Here is a 16,852-nt window from a genome sequence, read left to right as displayed (position 1 = left end):
CGACAGTTTTTCCTTAAAGACCAGGGATTTTTCCTCCGGTTGTCCGTGCACGAACAGTAAGAAAAACAGTCGTGGGAGCAGCAGAGTTAAATCCACTCCGCAGGGCGAGAGGACAGCTAGGGCACCGGGGCCTGCCCACAACCAACCAACAGAAAAAAGCCACTGCCCCTTGCTCTACCTTTCCGATCCAGTTTTCACAAAAGTAAACAGTTATAGCAGATACTTTCTTCAAAACATAGATGGTATTTCTCACGTAAGGCAAAATTTCCACCTCCAAATCCAGTCCTCACAAGACTGTTAAGTATTTATAGAACAAAGTCTCTTTAGCAAAATGCCAGCACCTGCCAGCTCACCTGTCTGCAATTACACTAAGTAAATCAGATCTATCACAGAAGAGGTTACAGAAACACTGTGGAGTTCCTAAATGAATCTTTGTTTTAAGCAAGTCCCTTCAGGATACAAGTGTTAACTGTGCAGCTTCAGCACAAACAGGTCAATGTCTGCACATTCTTTTTAATGTTATACTTCACTTATGTCCTTTCTTTTGCTTTTAAAGAGATGTGGAAGTTCCTGGATCATGTACCTGGTATTACAACTTGGAAAGTTTTACACAGCCTCATTTTGTAACAAGTGGCTGACTATGTTCCTAAAGACGTAACAGTGAAAGAACTGAAAAAGGCACCTTTCAAAGGATGTTCTCCTTGCTGTTGATGTAAGAAGGGTTCTTCCATGCCAGGAGAGAATGCAATTATTTCAGATGGAAATTTATTGTTTATTACTCAGGACTGACAGTAAAGAGGACTAAAATTAAAAACAAAACCTGTCTCAATTTATCCAATGATGAACAGATTCACTGATGCATTTTGCAGTATCATCCCCAAAACTAGTTTTTGCAGTCTGTTAGAACAAACCACCTAACTTTGAGAAGCTAGACTACACCAATGGATCCTTAGTTACATAGAGAGATGTATTTTTTCAAACGTGTAAGAACTGCACTGTTTGCATCAATCTTTATTGGCTCTGAATAAAAACGTTGTCTTGAAAGCCTCCAAGTTCAGATTTTAAAGAAGGGCAATTAGAGTTTAGTCCCAAATGCATAAAATTTTCAACTAAATGTTACACAAATAACATGTATTTTTTCCACTGTTTATATTCTTACTCAAATCTAAAAGCCAGCAATCATGAAAAGACAAGAAACCTATGCAGAGAAACTACACTGACACATGGACAAAACAAGGACAGCAGTGACACCATCACTTCATTTCTATGAGGGGAGATTTTTTTTGTATTTTCAGCATTCACATATAAACTTCAAATCCTGAAAATAAATACCCGTCTCAGAGTGCTTCACAAGCACCCCAAAGAAAACTATCTACAAATCATACATTTAGCTACTCTATCATTTTCAACACTTCCAACAATTGTCACTTCTACAAGTCTGAACTTTCATAGCTGGGGAAGTTGTGTGTCAGCTACAGATTCAAGGAGCAATAATGCTTATCGTCTGAATACACTTCCCACTATCAAGTGCCTTTACCAAACACTGTTCTACATATAGGAAAAGCTTAAGAGATGTGTGCAAAAGAATCCCTGTCAGACTCGATTCATGGCTTCCCTATCGTGGGATCATACCATTACTTTGAAACTAACTCAAAAACAGTCATCAGAGTACAGTTTGAATACTGACAATGGAATTCTGGTCCCCACACAAATCAGTAGGAAGATAGACCAGAATTTCACCCCTGATATATAAAACCTTGTAGAGAAACATTAGTAAACAAAGTTCTTAAGAGTCAGGAACAACTATAAAAAAATCCTTCTAAGTCATAAAAACCATTTCAATGTGAAATTTGTAAAATATCACCCTATTTATTCTCTAAGCTTTTCTAGCAACATATGACTTTATCATAACATATCTGTAGAAATCTGATGATTAAGAAACAATAATTTTTCTTACATGTAGTTACTTAAACATTTGCCAGTTCGGAAAGTTGAGCTAAAGTCTCTTTACAGAGCAAAAAATTGCACACAATTTTCAACCTTTTCACTTCTGATTCTCCATGTCATTGAGGGTATGGCACGTAACAGTCTGGAGGGGAGCCAATGCTGCTTACTGGGCTCCGGGTATTTGACTCATAAGAATTTGGAGCAATTCCAACCACACCATCATTTTGAGGGGTTTCTCCTTTCAAAAAGTCATCATCTTCATCTTCAGAAGTACCCTGCAGAAATTTAAAAGGATCAGTGAGAGCAGAAAGATTCTCCAGGTCTCTGTTAAGATTTGACAGAAGTAATGAATGCTGAGACCAAAAAGGTATTTCTAAATCAAATTCTGAAATGTTGCAATAATCAAATCTGCTAATCAAAACGCTATAGGAAAGTTTATAAAGTTACCAGTTAACAAAGCTACACCACCATAAAGTATTTTTTATGTGTTATCACAGGAAGGAAAGAAAAACACCCTGTTCAAATGACTCAAAAATCTGACATAGGATAGACATTCTGCAAGAAGGTCAACAGACTACATAGGAGCTTTAGAAGGTCATAATTCAGGATTTGGGTTGTACAACAATTGTCATGACTAGTTGGAATGGTAAGAGAATTAGATGTACTCTCATTATGAAGTATGGGAACTAAATCATATCTACAAAGTGGATTTCCCAGCATATCCATATTCTGAGAGTGTTCATAAGCATTCACAGTGGTCCTGGGCTGCCAACCTAACTCCTCTGCAGAAGAGGGGAAAAGTGTTCTCAAAGCAAAGATGGATCAATCCCTAAAGCTTCCAAATTTCAATCACAGTTTCCCCTAAACGTTTAGTGTACTTATATCAACTAAAACCAATTAATCCTGCCATAGAAGCAGCTGATAGAGATTTGGCAAAAGCTGAGCTGCATTTTGATCAGAAAAGATTACCTTTTTAATGGGTTTCTTCAGATTCTCAAGGTCTTCAGCACTCAGCTCTTCCCAAAACTGATAAAGAGGATCAATGGTCTTCTTTGATCTGAAAGAGGGATTAAAACACAGTATGAGTTAATGTATTTAGTGAAAGTCATATGTATTTAATTTTAATAATACAATAAAAAATGCTTGGCATTTTGATAGCCCTCAGTAGGGTTTTACAAACTATTCAATTAATCCCTATATAATCCCCAATTAATCCCATGAAGAAATAACTCCATTTTGCTCCAATTTGTATAAATTACAATTGCTTGCTTGAGGAGTTGTAACAGTCAGGTCTCCTAACTCCTAGCTGGGTATTTCTAACAGCTACACTATGCTTACAAATAAGCATAATTTCTTCCAAATTATTGAAGATCATTTTTAGTAATTTTATTGATGTTATCTATTAATACAGTACATATTTACACAATATATCTAATTTTATGTAATTTAATATTAATATAATTGTTAATATTAATAATTTCTACTTCTAAGAAATGTCTCCCTCCTGTGGAGACATTTTTTTAATTGAGACAAAAAAAAAAGCCAGAATGTTGTTGCCCTCTAACATTACAAAGTTATTAAAGCACCACAGCACTAGACATTTTGAAAAGCTGCAAATTATACACTATTCATTAAAAACCCAAGATATTTTAAGTAAGCTGAAGTCTCCAATCCAGAAGCAATACACTCAAGGTGCAAAAAAACTCAAACCAAACCAACAAAAAAATGACGTAACACCACCACAGCTCCAACAAAATATGTATTAGGCTAACATTATGATATTTTAATGACTGCTTAAAACAAGGAAAACCAAAAGAAAAGTCACCAAACGTACTAACTAGACCTTCCAGGAAACTGGGTCCTGTTCCTTCTTCATCACTATATGTCACAGTGGAAGTAAATTTCAATTCAAACCTTTGACAATCTCTGGTTAACATATGCAACATGAAAGGTACTAAAGATCAGGGAAGAAAGTGAACTGTAGAAACACTGACAGTTTCTTACAGTTTTAGTTCATTATTTTCTACAAGGCAGAAACAGGTTATTTATTTTTAAACTGTACCTTTTGAGCATGTACGGATCAAAGGGGAAGAAACTGTCAAGTGGGTTAGTGCATGTCTGCACAAGGTCACCCCCAGTGCCACTCCGAACAACTGGTATAAACTGCCTATTGTTCCTCTCAATAATTGTGTAGCAGAACACCAACTGGTATTTCCTTTAAAAAGGAAAATAATAATATATTAATAAAGAAAAGATAAGCATTTCTAGCACACTGAAAGCAAAAATTTCAGATGGTATTAAAATACAAAGTTATTTTTTAACAAACATCACTTCTATCTTCCATTTTCCAACTGATATTAGGAGTTTTCAAGATAGTCACAAGGTAAGGAGTATATTCTCTTCTTCTACACTCCTATGAACTTCACTCCAAGTAGAATCATATTGGCTCCAACACAAAGCAATCAGTTTCATAGTACTGTAAGATTTCACTGAAACTGAATGAGAAACAAACTTATCCCACCTAGAATATGGGCAGCGTTATATGAGTTGTCTTAGATAATACTCAGTATTGTGCCTAAGAAAACCCACGTTCTAAGTACTGTGCTGTTTTTAGATACACACACAAATATCTGTATCAAGCTGAAACCTGAAATAAATGAGTAGGTACCTGGTAATGGCAGCAAACAAGTTCACAACAGAGGGTATACAAATCTTCAGGGGGTTTAGCTGACACATGACAATGCGCTCAAAATTTAAACTCTGCAGATATGACAGACCTTGAAGATAAGAACAATTGACAAATACAGGTTATGTATCATATATGCTGAACTTTATTTCTAAGAATTTCTAGTCTGACCAGCCTGCACTCTGCACAAAACCAGAGAAGCACATCCTAGGCCACTCTCTTACAGTAGAGATCTAGCCCACAGCTTGTTCAGCAGAAAAGCTACTCTAAATAACAGTAACCTGCCACAGCCAAGGGATCCTTCTAACATAGACACTATGTTTACACACCCATTACAGTGACTGACAGAGGTACAGAGTCGTCAAGACAGATTATTAATTGAAGCCCACACTAGTTTTATATAGCTGGAATTCAAACATGCTCAGCAAGTGGGGCCAGGTATCAGTGTTGAGGAGTTATCAGCATTGTTTTCAATAGTGGGGGAAAAAAAAGATTATTTAGGGTGGTAGCCCAAGAGGTGTACAGGCCATCTCATTTTATGTAGAGGACAACATAAACTCGCCATCAGATACTTGACTGAACTGACCATTACAAAACACATCCACAGTAAAACTTGCAAATGAATTCGAATACCGTTCAAACCTAATATACTCACCTTTCCTTAAGTTTCCATCCAAAAGTTGCTTATGACGGAAAATAAGTGTATAGAACACCGCCTGACATGTAGAATAAAATGGCCCGTGGAGAGCTACATCACAGTAAGCGTTAGCCCCTGTATCTTGATTATCAATGTATTTATGCATCCAGTTCACCAGAAGATCCAGGCATGCTTTTACTGTACTATAATGGAGGGGGGGGGGAAAAAGGTGTGAAAATAGCACCTGAAATGGTGTAGAAAAGATGTTAAACAAGTATTCAAGGATCTCAGCGGTTATAAAAACATCAGTAAGAAAATCTCACTGTAAAAAATGAGATTTTGTTATGAGCTTTCTCCTTTACCTCAGCATAAAATGAATCAATGTATCAGCACTGAAAACCTCCATCAGTGAAGCACAAGATGCCAGAAGAGATGAATCCATGAACGCATGTTGCATGTGAAATGTGCAGTAAACAATCAGAATCCTGAGCTACAGGTAGTACAGAGAGAGGATGTCTCCCACGTCCAACAAGTAATTCCAATATCAAATTAAGTTCAACATTAAAGTCACTGAGCCCACCCTGAACAGCATAAAAATACAGAATGTGTATGTACAAAAGATGACATTTTCACCCATCTGCTGAAGTACTTTAATCCATCTGTATCAGAATACTAGAACATGTGACTTCCTGTCTCAGAGTCTACATAAAATGCCTAACACAGAGCATTAAAAATATCTGCTTCTGAACAACAGATATACCAGGCATCCATGACTGCCTGAAGCCAACATAACCTACCCGTGCTCAGCAGTTCTTGGAAAGTGAAGCCTTAAACAGCAAGTCATGAATCACAGCAATCACTAGTCTGTATCCCATAAATGCAAAACTTTCCTGGAATCTTCAAGACAATACTGAAACAGTATTGTAGAAAGGACAAACAAGACTGTTGATTTAGGCTTACTAACAAAGCAGTGGGAATAGAAGACCAACACTGTGTGTCATTCTCTGAATTCTGTACTTAACCTCAGCAATCATAAATTGTTTGATTCTGCTCATATATCAAAACAACTTACACAACTGGAATGAATTTAGCTCTTGCCAAAAAGCTGCCAATATAACTCCCAGCAGTCTGCCTGATCACTGAAGGATTGTTTGGATCATGCAGTTTTTTCCAAAGATGGTCTAAAAATGCCTCGGCCAACCCCTGGAAACAAGATACATAGAAATCATGAGTTGTTATGCTGATGATACTGTTTAAGTAATAGATTCCTAATACTCAAGTCCCATAATTACCATAACCGAACCATTAAAAAAAAAAAATCTACCTATAACTGCAGTAAATAACTATTCCTACGCATGATGGAAGAGCACTCTTTTCTGTGTCTCTTTCTATATACTTCATTGTAAAAACTAACTGGAACCAGAAGTCTAGGAAAAAGTCAGGAATAGATACATGAGAAGTGTTTAAAAACAAGAGTGGTAAGAAGGTAAACGTGAAGTGACTGTTCACTGTCTCTTGTAGCAAAAGTAGTCAGGGACATCCAATGAAAACAGCGGGAAGACGAATTTAGAGAAATAAGTGATTCCTCACTTTAAATGGTTACATCGTGGAACTTTTTGCCACAGAAGTTCATGATACCAAAAATTCACATCAGTACAAAAAGCATAATATCATGAGATTCTTTCTCTGTGAATTCATCCATCATGGGCTGTTACCATGAAAGAATATCACTTTCGCTCAGGAAGTTACCGGACTGCTGCTGGACGCTCAGAGGGTATTCTAGCAAAGCATTGTAACATGCTTGCCCCATTCTGATACTCTTTCCAACACATTCACTATTTACCACTGTCAGAGAAAGGGCATTAGCTTAACTGAATCTTTAGCTACTCTCACGCAAAAAGTATGCATGTTCATATTTTTATATGGTAAGAGGCAGTTTGTTGAGAGATGGGAAAATGGGGGCAGGGAACAAACAGTAGACATGATTTTCAAATTGAAAAGCTAACACAGACAGTATCTTTAAGATAGTTTTGGGATGCTGAAGAAACTTGCTGGAGGACTGCGTCTCAGGTTCAAGAGTACAATTGATTTGTGTAAAAGAGGTCTGTTAACCATATTCCTTCACAGTAGTTTACATCCTATTTGTTTGCATGAACAACAAGGGAAGAGCAACCACATAAAGAAAAACTTGAAGAAAGGAATAACAGAGAAGGAAAAGAAAGCAAAGATACTAATGAATCCTGACATACTATCTTCAGTCTAGAATTACAGCAAAAAACCAACTATTTTTTGCTAAAAAAGACAAAACAAGGATGCAGAACTGACAGAAGATACTGCATTTTTAAAACAGCTTCTACTCACCAATTTAAAGCTACAGATGTAAAACATAAAATACTGTACGTGACACGAAGCATGGGTTGGTAAAATGAGCTTGTCAAAAACGGAAACCAGATCCCGATACAAATCCTTTGTGTTGTTGATATCAAGCTTGCCTACACAACAGAAAAAGAAAATAGAACAAAATGAGCCATTACAGGTTGTGGGTTTTTTTCCTACCCTCATGCTGCTAAGTGGCATTTATCTCTCTCTAAACCAGTAAGAAACACGTAAAGAAATACTGTCAAGCTGACTTCTAGGCTTATCCAACATCTAAAAAACATTTATAGTAAGACCTTCCAGGACTTCAGTTCTACTGCTTTTTACAGTGGTATATATGGAGAGTGTCTGTGTGTGTGCGTACACACGTATAAAACTGGTAGACATGCAACAGACTTTGCAATATGTGTTAATTCAGAAGAGCCAGAAGAAAACACTAATACCGTACCTTACTTATGTGAAGAAAGGACAGGAAATGGATTTCTAAATATTCTGTTTTAAATATTGTCCTGGTTTCAGCTGGGATAGAGTTAATTTTCTTTCTAGTAGCTGGTATGGTGTTATGTTTTGGATTCAGTATGCTAAGAATGTTGATAACACACTGTTTTCAGTTGTTGCTAAGTAGTGTTTAGACTAAGTCAAGGATTTTTCAGCTTCTCATGCCCAGCCAGCAAGAAGGCTGGAGGGGCACAAGAAGTTGGGAGGGGACACAGCCAGTACAGCTGACCCCAACTGGCCAAATGGGTATTCCATACCATGTGACATCATGCCCAGTATTGCCCAGTATATAAACTAGGGGGGAGTTGGCCTGGGGGGATTGTGGGTCAGGAACTAACTGGGCGTCAGTCGGCTGGTGGTGAGCAATTGCATTGTGCATCACTTGTTTTGTATATTCCAATCCTTTTATTATTATTATTATTGTAATTTTATTACATAAATCCAAAAAATTCAAACCCTTAATAAATGCCAGTGCAAGACATTTCTTTCATTTTTTTTCCTATAACACAAAGACTTGCTGTAGCAATTCCAATTGAATGACGCAGCTGCTTGTTTTAATCTACTTCCAGTCCTTGTGATGTTGAAAGGATCCATCATTTTTATACTCAAAGCAATACAGTAGAGCAAATGATGAAAGACTGTGGTTAATTAGAAAGTATTTCTAATCCCCTACATTGTGTAGCACAGTGAAAAAACAAAACTATTTACTCTTATACCCTGTAATGCCACAGTTTGGATAGTGTCATATTTATGTAATCAGAATGTCTCCAACTGAAGACTAAAGTCATAAATGTACCTTTGCATCCTCTGCCAATAACACTGGGCAGAGGCAGGCATGTGGACTACAGCCTGCTGATGGCAGAATTCTGCCGCTAAAGGGTGAAGACTCTATCTTGCAGCAGCAGAAAGCAAAAGCTCCTCTTATTTTTTTCTTTCTTGTTAGCAAAACAACAAATTTGGTTATAGTTCAAGTGTTCTTACCATCCACGTGGCAAACATCTTTAATATAGGAAAACAGGATGGTCATCAAAATATCAAGGCGCTCAGCAAGTGGATGAGCCATTCTATCACTACTGGAAGAGACATCTTTGTTTCCTTTTCTTTCTTCATCTTCCTCCTGGTAGATAAAATGGCAGTCATGCAGCTTCTATATATACACACAACATCATAAAGACAGCACTTACAGGAAAAGTGAAACTAAATTTCTCTTTCAGTGATATGCTAAGGTTTTGTATTTTTTTTTCTAAAAAAGCAGAATCTAATTACAGCTTAGTGTAAGCAAATTTTTGTAAACTAAGCCAACTACCATGAATTCTTTAATTAGCTTTATGTATAGCTGCTTGTGTTTTTACATAACGAAACTGATTCACTGCATGCACACTGGGTATTTACACGAATAAAGTCAACACCTGGAGAACACATTAATCACTTGGCAGCTGTTCAGGTTTCAAGAGCTGTGTGCAGTGCAGTAATGACAAAGCAATAATGTATTCCTACACTGTCTCAGTTTGCAGTGCAGTTAACAACAAAGCAATAATGTATTCCTACACTGTCTTCGTTCATAGCCACCTCAAAAGTGAAAATTTTACTACACCCCCCCCCCCCCCTTAGTAGAACAAGTTAGCCAACCATGTCAAAAAGTCCCTCCTCTGTAGATTTTTCCTCACTATCAGAGTTATTAGCAGTTTCTTCAGCGTCTTCAATATCTTGCTGTGGAGTACTAACCTACAGTTGCAAACAAGAAATCAAACTTTATAAGACTATGATAATAAGATGAAAACTTTTTTATTATTTATGTAAGAAATTGCAACACAAGTAATTTCTAGACTAGTTTCGTCCTTGACTAAACAAACATTTTAAAAGAGAATTATATGTATGTAATATACAAACACACACTCCACACATGCCTGAAACTCTACCTCCAGAATATAAGCTTTCCCCAGACTGCTACATGCTGAGGTTCTCCAAAATAAAAAGCCTTAATCATTTACAATGCTACTCCTCCTCTCTTTTTTAAGACAGTAACTCCTTTTCTTTCAAAATGATGACAAAACAGATCAACCACACACAGAGAAGCATATTCTCTGCACATTAGCACTGATCACCATGAAACATTTTGATTCTGGCATGGAGATTCCATCCAGGGTTTAACAGTACACGATACAGGTACCCTCAGGTGTGGAAACATCTTAAGACTAGGAATAGAGTACAGATTTGGTTGCTTTTACACTTATGATCATGAGTACTACTGCAACATATTTTTTGTTGAGCTTAACACTGAAGCATATTTAATTTCCTACTCTATATTTTAACACCAAGCTTCCTTAAAAGATGATACAGAACAAACTTACATCCAACTTTAACAGCTTTTCAATAATAAGCTCCAGAATTTGAAGCCTCAGAGTTGGAAGGTACACCGTAACTCGTAGCAGGTTATGAACATAACATTCCTATAACACAAAATTAATTGATATCTATAATAATGTTAACAGAAAGTCTAATTTCTGTCAAGGATTTTTAGACAAGTTTCTTAATTTTTTATCTAAAGAGCCAGAAATATGTTTAAACAGGCTGTATTCAATCTAGAATAAGTTAATGTATAAGCCAAACATCAACTTTCAATCGTTAAGCTGTGTTACCATTAACTTCTTAATCCACTATTTCCATACAAATTTTTCCAACTATCTCTAGACAGAATGAGTATAAATATTCTGTAAGAAAAGTTATTTGTTTCCATAGGTGTTTATGTCTAAACTTTCTCTAGGAAAATTAAAACAACAAGCATATTCCTCACTACATCTAGAACCAGCTCTAACAGAACTGTTTCAAGTGAGACTGAATACAACTTTATTTCAGGTTATTATAATATATGAAGAACAATTTTAAATTCCACAGGTAAGTCTCCTCAGAGTTGTTCTGACTGCAGTTCAAACAGGTTAACAGACAAGTTCTGTGCATGTGCCCACCCGTGTGTACACACACACACATATGTGCAAAAGACAATGTTGCAACTTTCATATAGCAAAACTGTTAAGTCAATACATAAAATTAGATAAAGTGCCACATTTAACTACACCATAGTCTCTTTGTGAATATGCATTATAACACAACCTTTAATTACATGAGCACATACGATTTTTCCACAGGCTATCTGGCTCGCTCAGTACATGAAATAGATAGAGCTAGCTTAATGAGAATGTATAAATTGGAAAAATTTAACAACAATGCATGGACCGTATTTTTATTACGCTTCATTCGAACCTTGCCCTGAAAACAAAGTTACGAATTTCTTCACGACTCACTCCTCACTGATCCGCTAAATACATAAATAAATACTCTAACCCCATGTAAGAGCTATTATCCCCCTCATTTTACAGATAGGGAACTAATGCCCAAAGTTATTTGGATTAAAACAAAATAATCAAAAAACTAGCAAGGTATACAAAGAACTTCACGGGCTTTTCAGTATTCGATGAGTTCGAAACACAGCTCCAACTGAAGTTGGCTGGTGGAGCAGGGCTCTGCCTTTCTGTAAAACAAAGTGCCACCATATCAAGTTGGAACAAGTAAATATAAAGATCACACAAAAGCTGTATCCTGTCAAAAGTTTCCAGCTTGTCTTCCACCACACACGAGCACTATACCAGAGATGTAATAAAACAACTTAATACCCTACACTACTGGCAACATGGATTTCTATAATGTCCATTGCCTTCTGTCTGCTTATCAAATCCCCTGTTCTTCTGATAAACACTTTCCAGTTTTGACAACAAATGAGACAGGTATCCTACCGTCTCCTTACTATACAACCCTGAGATTCATCGTCAAAGAGGTCCATCTTGTGCATTGATTAAGAAAGCAATCCTGTGGAAAAGATATGCAGTTATGTCATTAAAGACTAGCATAATGCTTATGCACAAGGAACTTAAGTATGCTTGGACAACCTTATACTAAACAGACACACCCATATATATATATTAAAAAATAAAAAATCTTAAACAATACACTCAAAAATCTGCATTCAATGCCACCAAATCAGCTGTCATATTATAGAGTATATTTATACATTAAAAACAAGTGAACAAATAAACAAAATATTCACAGGTCTTACCAGAGTTCTTTCTGATTTATTAATGAAAGGAAAGTTTTCCACAAGTATTGGCATGAGAAATTGTGGTGTCCTATAATTTAACAAAAAAACAAACAAAACCAAACCCAAAAGTTATAAGTTATTACCATGAAAGCAAATATTGAAGCTCTAGCACACTGAAGACAGACTGGAACAAGCTTATTTCACAGTAACTTTATTTTAAGGTAAGTAATTGTATAAAATATGTTTTTTGCAAGCATCATCGAACAAATAATAAGCAGCAAACTTTCACCGTGGACTTGTCAGAAGCCACTTCAAATACATTGCTATAAACATGACTTTCCCTGTTTCCTGTTTCCATTAACAGGATTTTCAGCTGCTGATGTCTATGGAAATTTCATAATGATTGGATACAGCATTCCACCAGTTAGTGAATATTAGGAAAAATCATGCAATGAAACTAAGTATTATACTTCCAATTAAAGTGAAAAAAAAATAAAAATCAACAGTTCACAAGCTTTAAATCTGCAAGGAAAGAGCATACAAAACCACAGGATTATACTTACGAAGGAACATATCTTGCAACAGTTTGCAATGCTCTATGGCATGTATTAAAGTTTTCAGAAAGGTCTAGAGAAAGAAAAAAGTACTTTTATGCATTTGTTTACAGAAAACTAAATCAGGACCCAGCAAAACTAGTTCATATCAACTAAACATTTTAAAGGTTTCCAAGGAAATTACATTTGCCAATTTTTAATTATTTTGGGGGGGGGGGGGGGGGGGGCGATGTTGTTTTTGTTTTGTTGGGGTTTTTTTTAAGTTGAACTACCAAAATGAGTGTGAAAAATAATTGCAAATAAAATTCACGGTATCACAATTAATATAACTCTGAACATGCTGCCAGCCCCAAGGCCAGATGTTGTGTGCTCTCAGACTGAATGCTAAACTTGGAAATCCAAAATTTATCCCACAATACAGAAATATTTAGAAGATATGTTAAATCCAGGTCTGTAACTAGATAAAAAGCTATTGAAAGATTATGCCTCATTTTCACAAGAGTCAAACAAACACCTAATTAGGCTTTTTTTATCCAAACAGTGTCACAAGTGAACAGCAGAAGAGTAGTGGGGTCATCACAAGCAGAACTGACATTTATTCCAGCATTCAAGATAAGAAAACATTAAATTCTTGACAGACATTTAGCTATCTGTTTGCCTTATCAATAAACACACTAATTATGCATCATTTCTGTTATAAATTTGAGCTTACCACAGGCAGACAACAAAAAAAGACTCAAGAATCCCCCAAACTACCTAGTTTTACTGAAGTAAATAAAATAAAAACAAACAACTCCTAACTTTTCTTTGGCTTTGAAACAATCTAGGACTAGGAATGTTCTCCTGTGCATTCAGTCTTATTCTTACAGATACTGCACCAACAGGAATATTTTGAAAGTAACAAGGAGTGGGTCACCACACCATTGATTCAAGTACAAGAAAGTCTTTTGACTTGAGAATTTAAGGATGTCCTGTTTCTTAATGTTTTACATTAACTGAGCTAAATTAATTTTGTAAAAAAGGAGCAACATGCACTGTATACTTCTTTAGTAAAGGTATTACAGCAGCACATATAAGCCATGCTTCCTTTGTACTCACTTTCATCATCATCATCAGAATCTGAAATATCCACATCATCTTCTCTGATAGTTATTCGAGCTAGCAAAAAGTGAGATTATTATATCAAAATTGTACAAATCTTACAGGTAACAGTTTCAGTGCCAAATCAAACACACTAGACAACAGCCTTCATCAGGACTAAAGCATCAAAATTATCCACAAGACTTTCTAAAATAAGCAGAAGCTCATCAAAAAGACTGTTTCATTCACACAACCAGGCGTTCTTGAGAACATCTGATATGATCCTCACTGCAGCTTTTGTTTTTTTAGTAATAACAACATTATACAGTTCATCTCTTTCCAAGACATCTTTCTAAATGGGGTCTGGATTAGCCACCAGAATGTCTTCTAAAATCTAGGTACAGAAAACTATCTGTATCACAGTTCAGCTATTCAAGTTAAGAAGTAATCAACAGGAAAAAAAACCCAACCCAATAATTAATCGTGTCACGCATTGTATTTATACAGAATTTATCTAGGAGAGACATTCTGATAAGCAAACAAAAAAGATTATGAGAAAAGTGACTTACGGGGGACAAAATGCGATACAATCATCCGGAGGCACGGCCTAAGATGGACCGTTTGTGCTGACACCAGATTGCCAAGAAAACCCAGATATTCTTCCACCACCTCTCGGCTTCTTCTCAACCATGGCAGCTTCTGAAAGTGAGCAAAGACCAAGATGTCAAAGAAAGATGTTTTGAGTACTAAACTCTTAATCTTCCCAAGTAACAAACAGATATTTACCAGCAAAATGCTGACCAGTTGTTCAAGCTCTTTGGTCAAATAAGCAACAGAAGCTCGAAATTCATGCAGCCAATTAATGATCTGGGCATCCTTAAAGTAAGCAGAAAAAACAGGTAACACTGTTTATTGGAATAGTTATCTATTACTAGAAAATAACAAAATCCTTAAAAGTCAGATTAAGATTGTAAATAGAAATTATTTTCATATTAACATGCAAGGAATTTCTTTAAGTTTGTGTCCTCCTGAATGCAAGAATAAATGCATACCAACTCCTACACCAACAGCCTGTCTGGAAGGCTTAAGTTACAGACTGAGCAAGGCACACAAACCTCACTTAACACATAACATATTTAAAAGAAATGCCATTCAATCTTTATTTTCTTTTCTTTTTGCTCTAGTTTAAGCAGAAGGGACATTCAAGTCTTGAAATAAGAGAGATACTGAAACAGCAGCAAATCTACACAGAAAATTTTACACTGATTTTGCCTGTACACTCCAAAAGGCCTGCTAAAACCAAACTATTTTGCAAAATGTCCTCTTTAAAGAGAAAAGGAACTCCATGCAGCATTATGCTTCCTGCAGCATCCTTCTCACAGTTTTGTGGTTTAATTAAAAGGAGAAAGGAAGAAAAAAAACAAGCCACAGACAACAAATGTAGTGGGTACTCACAGCTATACAGAAGAGCTATGAAACAATACTTCTGCATGTTAACTACTAAATGCATATGTATCTTACTACCTAATTAAACAAGTTTTTAGTGAGAACAGGAGAAGGTAAAAATTCATGCAGCTTAAAGGCTGTGGAAGTCAGAAACCATGGTCTGATCTTCAGAACTATCTGTAAAAACAAGCATCAGTGACCTAGAAAGATGGTATCTGGAACAAAGAAAGACCCTGTCACAAAGCAGAAAGTTTCTCACTCTAGAGCAATGAGTCAGTAAGCACGAGACACGGTTTATCAAGATCCTGCACATAAAAGATACACGTGTATGAACAGACAATTGCCTTCATTCATTCTGATAGTTTCCACAAAGCAAAAAGCTGTTAAATGTGGCTAAATGTTTAAAGGAAAGGATTTGGGTAAGCACCAGCATGACTTGTCTGATGATTACACTCATACAGCTGAACTTTAAATTATCAGACACCTTACTACCAAAACTCTTACCTTTATGTCTGGATCTGACAGCTGATGCTTTAACAACTCAAAATCCGTGGTCTCGCCCTAGCAGGGGAAAGAAAAATAAGTGAGTAACCCTCATATTTTTTCCAGCAAAAAATACGAATTTCATCAACGCATCTGAACAACCTAATATTGCCTAACAGTAACGTTAAGCACGCAAGTAAGCGAGAGAGCTCAAGGAAGGCTGAAGCAGCAGTAAGAGAGCACCGTCCCTGAAAGACAAGTGAAGCCGCTGGGTCATTCTCAGCTCCTCTCCCTGTAGACGCAGTTGCGATCGCCTCGCACCCTTTGGCGTAAGCCAGGCTGCACATCCATCCAGGACGTCACTCGGGCTGACTCACAGGGGAACTCTCTCCACTCGCACAGCAACACCGCCTGGCACGAGCCTACAGCACTCGGCCGCCTTCGCCTTCTTCTCCTAAGCCTTCAGCCACGGCCCCGTGCAAGCCGAAACGAGCCTTCGCACCCACTTACACCCCCGGAACTAGTGCACCGGCAACGCAGGCAGCCCCCCCCGAGGAGAGCCGCAGTCACCTTGTCGTACTTCAGCAAGATATCCGTCAGAGTCCCCCCGAACCGCACCGTCTTCCTGGGCGGGGAGCTGATGAACTCGTCCCCTCCCAGCATGGTCACGGCCCCGCACCTGAGGGAAGGCGAAGCCGCGTGAGCACCCGGCGGTCGCGTCGCGTCGCGTCGAGTCGAGTCGGGTCGGGTCTCGCCCGGCCCGCCCTCCCTCAGGAGCCCGGCCCAGCCGGGGGGGCCCCACCGGCCGACGCGCCCCTCTCCTCAGTGGACGGGCAGCAGTCGCGTCCCCGTCCCCAGCCCCCCCCGGCGCTGCCCCGCCCTTGCCTTGCGGTGGCGGCAGCTCGCGCCCCGCTAGCGGGGCAGGCGGCGCCGCGCGCCGCACCCCTCGCGCGCTGCCTGCCCGCGCCGACACATGCCGCACCCGGGCGGAAAGAGCGCTCGCCCCGCCGGAAACGGAGAGCGCTCCTCCCCTCGCACCATAGAGAGGAGCG

At 37.9% G+C, this 16,852-nt stretch overlaps 1 protein-coding gene and 1 long non-coding RNA gene across 2 annotated transcripts; one reads left to right on the top strand and one right to left on the bottom strand.

Moving 5' to 3' along the window:
• Positions 1-743: 743 nt before the first annotated feature.
• RRN3 (RRN3 homolog, RNA polymerase I transcription factor) lies at positions 744-16,594 on the bottom strand. Its single transcript, XM_069809991.1, has 17 exons — positions 16,371-16,594; positions 15,822-15,878; positions 14,658-14,747; positions 14,441-14,570; positions 13,890-13,949; positions 12,801-12,864; positions 12,256-12,325; positions 10,496-10,594; positions 9,774-9,869; positions 9,126-9,261; positions 7,632-7,762; positions 6,343-6,473; positions 5,289-5,473; positions 4,616-4,724; positions 4,010-4,162; positions 2,917-3,004; positions 744-2,222 (listed from the first exon to the last, which is right to left on the bottom strand). Exons 1-17 carry the CDS (start codon positions 16,461-16,463, stop codon positions 2,064-2,066), a joined length of 1,851 nt encoding a protein of 616 aa, XP_069666092.1. The 5' UTR covers positions 16,464-16,594; the 3' UTR covers positions 744-2,063.
• LOC138690532 (uncharacterized) lies at positions 9,528-9,737 on the top strand. Its single transcript, XR_011329309.1, has 2 exons — positions 9,528-9,612; positions 9,664-9,737. It is a non-coding gene; the product is annotated as an uncharacterized lncRNA (long non-coding RNA).
• Positions 16,595-16,852: the final 258 nt, after the last annotated feature.

The sequence above is a fragment of the Haliaeetus albicilla genome, chromosome 22, assembly GCF_947461875.1.
Source record: "Haliaeetus albicilla chromosome 22, bHalAlb1.1, whole genome shotgun sequence".
In the NCBI taxonomy this organism is placed as follows: Eukaryota; Metazoa; Chordata; class Aves; order Accipitriformes; family Accipitridae; genus Haliaeetus; species Haliaeetus albicilla.
Note: the sequence above shows the minus strand (reverse complement) of the source record. Positions and strands in the feature narration are given on the sequence as shown.

What these genes read in the sequence shown, in the direction of transcription:
- RRN3 (XM_069809991.1), bottom strand. Translation starts at nt 16,463, where the DNA reads ATGCTGGGAGGGGACGAGTTCATCAGCTCCCCGCCCAGGAAGACGGTG. An exon ending in GTTGCAAGATATGTTCCTTC is followed by an intron (nt 12,326 to 12,800) that starts GTAAGTATAATC and finishes GTTAAATTATAG; the next exon opens with GACACCACAATTTCTCATGC. An exon ending in ACATCTGTAGCTTTAAATTG is followed by an intron (nt 6,474 to 7,631) that starts GTGAGTAGAAGC and finishes TCTTGTTTCCAG; the next exon opens with GGGTTGGCCGAGGCATTTTT.